Source organism: Arvicola amphibius, chromosome 3 (genome assembly GCF_903992535.2).
Source record: "Arvicola amphibius chromosome 3, mArvAmp1.2, whole genome shotgun sequence".
NCBI lineage: Eukaryota > Metazoa > Chordata > Mammalia > Rodentia > Cricetidae > Arvicola > Arvicola amphibius.
In genome coordinates this window covers 25913970-25920741 of record NC_052049.1, presented here as the reverse complement: position 1 = coordinate 25920741, position 6772 = coordinate 25913970, and the positions used below count along the sequence as shown (strand labels likewise).

At 42.4% G+C, this 6772-nt stretch overlaps 1 protein-coding gene across 1 annotated transcript; it reads left to right on the top strand.

Annotated features, from left to right (window-relative positions):
* The first annotated feature begins 1333 nt into the window (after window positions 1-1333).
* LOC119810125 (peroxiredoxin-1-like) lies at window positions 1334-2062 on the top strand. The gene has a single exon (XM_038323458.1). The coding sequence runs from the start codon at window positions 1396-1398 to the stop codon at window positions 1993-1995; it is 600 nt and encodes a 199-aa protein (XP_038179386.1). The 5' UTR covers window positions 1334-1395; the 3' UTR covers window positions 1996-2062.
* Window positions 2063-6772: the final 4710 nt, after the last annotated feature.

The window sequence follows — 6772 nt, the reverse complement described above, 5'->3', positions numbered from 1 at the left end:
TTTCGCTGGATTGTGGAACTGTCTCCTTGACAAAATTCTGGTTAGCCACTTGAATGAAAAGTAAAGACATTTACTACAAATTTGCATGGCAATGCCTTTCTGCTGAGCCAAGCTTCATTTGATTTGGTGGAGGATTTTGGTGGAAATTGCTAAGAGGTTTCATTCACAAAGTCAGACTTGGGGAACGACCTGCAATTATCCAAACCTATTCTCAACATGAGAGAAAACAGAAAGGAGTTGGGCGCTGTCCTCACTTTAGAGGGCTCCCAGGGTTTTCTACGGGCAGACAGTGGCCTTATTTACTGCCGTATCATCTTACCCACCAACCTCCCAAAGTAAACAGCAACCCAAGACAAAGCAGCTTCCTTCCCATTGTGTAGTAATGGGCTTCCTCTGCCATTTCAAAGCAAACAATCGCTCATTGTCTGCGCTGCAGCGAGGTTTAGAAACCAGAGACCCTTAAAGCAAAAGAGAAAGTCATTCCCACATGGGGAGCAGCCATAAACCTGCTGAGGTTGTGTATTTATTTGTGTTACTGGGAGATATGTTTATAGCGGCACAGATTTGTGTGTCACAGAGAGAAGCAGTGTCTCCTTTCAAATTTGTGTGGACATATGTGTAGTTCAGGTGCACCTTCTGGGCGTTCTGGTAGGTTTGGGCAGGTTTGAATTGAGTACTTATTTGCAAAGGAGGAGTATGTCTTTTCAATTGCATGAGAGGAATTAGACCTTCCCAGTCTTCTAGCTACCCACCTTGCTACTGCCTGGAAGGCAATGGGTGAGTGTCAGACTTCTGGGTTACTTACATGTGTGTGTATGTGTGGGTGTGCACACATGCCTCTAAGTGTGCCCATTTGAGCACATAAATATGGAGACCAGGTGTTTAAAAAAAACTGCCGTTTCTTGGGAGTAATCTACTTTGTTCTTTTGAGACAAGGTCTTTTCATAAAACTAGAGGCACACTGATTACCTTGGCAAAACATCTGCCACTACACCAAGCTTAAAAAAAAAAAAAAGGTGGCAGGTGCTGTGATTGAACTTAGGTTCTCAGGTTTGCATGCCAAGGATTTTGAGTTATCTCCTCAGCCCAAGAACTGCTCATTTGGATCTCTGGTTTGACAGCTTTCTGAGCCAAGTAAGGGAGACTCGCACAAATCAAATCACTTTTGTGGCCATCTCTATCCATGTTTCCATGTAGCCAAAAAAGCCACTGAGCATGTGGACGAAGGTGGTAAACATGGCTCCTTGTTTACTGTGAGTGGGTCTGTGGAGCCCAGGAGAACCTGCCTACTCAAAGCAAATTATATAAAAACGCTGGGAGGGGCGTCGTCTTCCTTCCTTTGCGTAGCTGTTTCTTTCTTTGAGACCTGTGTGACTCGGACCTGCTGATAGCAAGATGTCTTCAGGAAATGCAAAAATTGGGCATCCTGCCCCCAACTTCAAAGCCACAGCTGTTATGCCAGATGGACAATTCAAAGATATCAGCCTAAGTGATTACAAAGGAAAATATGTCGGATTCTTCTTTTACCCTCTGGATTTTACTTTTGTGTGCCCCACTGAGATCATTGCTTTCAGTGATAGGGCAGAAGAGTTTAAGAAACTGAACTGCCAAGTGATTGGAGCGTCTGTGGATTCTCACTTCTGTCATCTGGCATGGGTTAATACACCCAAGAAACAAGGAGGACTGGGACCTATGAACATCCCTTTGGTGTCAGACCCCAAGCGCAGTATTGCTCAGGATTATGGAGTCTTAAAAGCTGATGAAGGTATCTCTTTCAGGGGCCTCTTTATTATTGATGATAAAGGTATCCTTCGACAGATCACTGTAAATGATCTTCCTGTTGGCCGCTCTGTGGATGAGACTCTGAGACTAGTTCAGGCCTTCCAGTTCACTGACAAACATGGTGAAGTGTGCCCAGCAGGCTGGAAACCTGGCAGTGATACCATCAAGCCTGATGTCCAGAAGAGCAAAGACTATTTCTCTAAGCAGAAGTGAGCACTGGACCATTTTTCTGCCAGGCTGCATTGGGCAGCGAGAAAAAAATCTCTTGTACTCTATTCGTGCTTAAAAAAAACTTGGTGTCATCCAAGACATGCCTTTCCTACAGGTCTGAGGGGTGGGGATTGGCCTTTCTTCCACTGCTGGGAATGGACTGAGCTGTGTTGTGGGTAGACTATATGATTCACCTGTTGCAGAAATCAGTCTGTTCTTTTTGTAGTATCTATTAAACTTGAAAATGTGAGGAAAAAAAAAAAAACACGCTGGGAATGGAAACTCTCCAAATACAGAAGTGAAGTCTGGGAGAGGTGGAACTGGATTGACGCTCTATTTGTTTTCTTTCCCTTTCTGAAGTTTTATACAACAAGTCTGTGTATATTTTAAGTTTTTGTTTACAATGAAAGATGAGTATATTCTTTTTTTTAAAGTCAGCCTATAAAGAAGTCCATTGAAGAAAATGAGAGAGTTCTTTCCATGTATCCCTTAACCTCAACAGCTTTGTGTATGAACTTCCACTTTCTGGCACGGATGTCTAACTGAACTCGACAGAGGACCTAGAGGAGATGCCTCCCTCTGGTTTTCTCTATAAACATGCTCTGCAGATTCATTCTGACTTCCTTGACCACTCGTAAATAACCTGAGCTCTCCTGGTGCCTTCACATCCTCACCTCCATCTGTGGACCCTCTGGCTGTCTGAACACACAGTAGGTTCCAGCAACCTGAGATCATCCCTCCGATAGAAGATTCAGGTCCCAGCAAGGAAAGCGAAGGCTTTGTCCCATATCAGGTGTATGGCTATGAGCAAGAGATCAGAAAGACAGGAGTGGCTTGCTGATAGTGTCTCTTCAGGTGGGGCCTCTTAAGATCTTGGCTGGCTCCCTCTCATGTGACCCAAGGGGATTGCTGGTGCACGGTTGCTGCCACTGTTAGGGAAGCAGCAGTCACTTTGAGATGGCACCATCCCTGTGAGCTACCACCATCTGTGACTAGAGCAGCCTCCTGACAGCAGACAGACCCGAGTTAGGTAGGGTGTGTATTGTGTGAACTCCAGCATCCTAAAAGATTGCCTTGAAATTGCCCATTTTTAGATAAAGCTAACATTACTATATTCTTTTAGTACATTTAAAGTTAGTGAAAGACTGATAGTTGCAATCGATACCCATGTTCCAAGTCCAATTTAGATTGTTTTGGAAGAGTAGGCTTTGTCAGTTTCTTTATTCTATATATTTTGGGGCCATAGATAAAGCCAAAAAGGAATATTATTGGGCTATATCTTATTAAAAGCTATATGATTTCCACAAGTTGAAACATATAATTTTCTGAAAATGGTCTCAGTTATCAATGATTCTACAATATTTTCATGTTAGAGGATGGTGTGTAGCCTCATTCTTTAATGGCAGTTTATTACATGAATCAGGAAGCTAAATCATAGTTAATTTAATTGCTTCCCCATTGACCAAGTTCTTACAATCTCTGTTTCTGTGAATATTTTTTGTAGTCATGTTTTTGGAGTGAAGTCAAAGGTATAGACTAGACAAACGTTGCTAGAGATTGCCAAAGCCCCTCTAGGAGAAAGGCACTAATCCTCATCTCTAGCAACCCATGAGAATACCCACTTCCCCACACCCGCACTGAGTACATTCATTGCTCTTCATCTTTGCCAGCTGTGCCAGAAGTGAGCTCACTGCTGTTTCGTTCTGTATTGTCCTATTACTAATGAGGGGAGACATCATTGCTCACACCTGTACATCTGTGCTCTGTGAATTGCTTGATCATATAGGCTGCCACCAGCTTGGGCTTCTAAGGGTCCCAGAGCTTTAAAAAGGGGGGAAGACACGAAGTCGTAAGGAAAAGGTAAATTAAGCGACTTCTTGAGAACCTGGCTCCACGCTACCAAGACGAGAGATTGGTGGTTCCATCACTTAGATCCTATCACAATTTTTTCCAAAGCTCCACAAGCCTGAATCTGAAATGGGCTGTCTTCCCACAATTAACACACATCCCTAAGATTCCAGCCCATTCTTTGTATTTGACTGACAGCCTGCTCAAACAGCCAAGACATGAAGTCCAAGTGACTGCATCTACGCCTCCTTCACTCTTGACCTTATTTTTGTACATATTAAAATTATTAAAGGTATTTTGGATTTAGAAGAAGAAGCAAAGACTATTACAGAATATCTACCAGCCACGGCAACAAGTCTTTAGAAGGGCTGGGTATTCAGTGAGAATATTCCACTTACAGGGCATGAGAGACGTTTGCCAAATAGGCCCAAGGTAATGCATGGAAGAATGGGCAGATGGTTTGAGGCATATCAGGAATAAGATTTATAAAATAAGATTAAGGTTCTGCTGGAAAGCAACTGCAATCATTGTAAACAGTTGGGACACACCCGCCTTTCGCCACAGGGCAGAGGAGGGAAGGAGCTTGCATTGCCACCTGCGAATTAAAGTTGGCTCACCTAGACACATGGCCTCTGGAGTTTAGACCAACTATATCCTCTTGTATGGGTCGCACGATGCCTTCCAGGTATGTGGAAGCAGGGAGATTGAATTCTGATTCGAGACAACCTGGTAGTATGGGCTCTGTTTTCGCCGTGTTTGGCAAGTTCAACTGCACCCTTTGTATGTAAACATAACTACTTCAGGATTTGAAGACACTTGAGAAAGCTAGCCTGCTTATTCCAGGACATGTATTCAGGATTATAGGAATCAGAGTCTCAACAGGAGAAACAATGGACTATCTATCTCTTTTAGATGATTCACTTATAGGCTCATCGAGCCAAAGCCCGGCCTTTGAATGTGCAAGGAATAAGTCTGTTTCTGCCATAGATTTTCAAATTTCAAATTTCTCTCTTAAAATTCAACTAATATTAAGAAAGAATGCTTCTTCTGGGGGACATTTTGGCATTTCTCAGGGGAACAGAGGGAGTGTGGATATGGATCTGCTGCTTATGACACGAGACAAAGGTACTCCCCAAAACAGACAGGGATGCTCAGGGGGGAGATGGAGTTAGTTTGCTTCTCTACTCTTGACTGTGGATGTGTGCTGTGGGACAATGATTTATACCCCGTCACTTGTATTTTAATAAAATGCTGATTGGTCAGTAGCCAGGCAGGAAGTATAGGTGGGCGAAGAGAACAGGAGAATTCTGGGAAGAGGAAAGCTTTTTCTGGAGTAGTGACCCAGACACAGAAGAAGCAAGATGTGACTGCCTTGCCTGATAAGGTACACGTAGCTAACATAGACAAAAATAATGGGTTAATATAAATTATAAGAGTTAATAAGAATTCTAAGTTACTAGGCCTATCAGTTTATAACTAATGTAGTCCTCTGTGTAATTTCTTTGGGGCTAAACGGCTGTGGGACCTGGTGGGACAGAAACCTCAGTCAACAGATGTGATGTGACTGTGTGCTTTGTGACTGTGCTTCATGTTCCTGCCATGGAGACATCACTGTTACGATGGATGGACTGTAACCTGGAACTGTGCACTGAAATAAATCCTTTTCCCTGTAAGTTGCTTTTTTCGTGGTATTTTATATTAAGGTAAAAATATAGAAGCAAAAACGGAACACTGCTCCTGAATGGAATTGTTTCCTTGATCTGTCATCAGTGCCCTATCTAGGATGAGCAGGTTGTTGCTCCCAGATCTCCAGAAAAAGCTACACAACAATGCTAGGTGGCTTTTCCACCTGCGGATTCCATACCGGTGTTCTCAAAATGCTGTCCTAAAACCAACTGCGTGGTTGTCACAACTGATCGTCACTTAAGGTTGCAAAGGTTTGAAGGTTCACTTTATCAGTAAGGTGTGAGCGTTGCGTGAGAATTGGAACAAAGGAAGGTAACATATGTTTGAAATACACTCTTCCATTTCAGAGATTTACCTTTTGATTTACATTCTTCTCCACGATTTTATTATGAAAATTGTCAAAAAATACAGAAAATTGGAAGAATTGCAGTCAACAAGTAACATTATGATATGTTTATTTTCTCATAGATCTATACAGCTCAAGTCTACTCATACATCAGCCCATTTCTTCAACATATTCCAAAGACACAGGCAGCAATCAATGTGCTCCATTGTTAAACGCTTTAGCACACATGATGCCAGTCAGGATTGAAAACTTGTTCATTGTTTCTTTTTTAGCTTACATTTACATTTAAAATATATTCAAGTCTAACTGTATCCCATCATGGGTTTCCAGTGACTTTCTCCAGGTCTTGTGACCAACTGACTGTCAACTGTGTAATAAGACATAAGCAGAAAACACAATGAGATGTACCAGTTTACAATGTGGCCCTCAGGAAATATGAATGTTTTTTCATCTGACTTTTATGAGTTGATAAACCTTGCCTGACATGAGAAGTCAATAAAGATTAAAATGTGGATCAGAAGTGTCTCCCCATCCTTTTTCTAATCTTCTGAATAAGTTTAAGTGGTGGCTTTCCTGAAACAATAACAAGGAAAACTTGTTTTCCTATACTATCAAACGGCCTACGGTGAACCCAGGATCCCTCAATATTATGTAACTGTGTTGTAAAACACAGCAATAAACAGGGCATCGCGGGAGACCCCAGCTGCCCCCATAACTGCTGGTTTCCAAACTTTCTGTTTACAAAGAAAGCCTCATTGCCTAGGTCAGTTGACCCGCAGGTAAACCAGGATGAGTGCAAACTGATAAGATAGTATTACATCAGTGCTTGCCTATGTAGATAGAATAAGACTTCACTTGAGGAAGTAATCCCCCCCCCCCCCCGGAAATGAACGCTTTAAA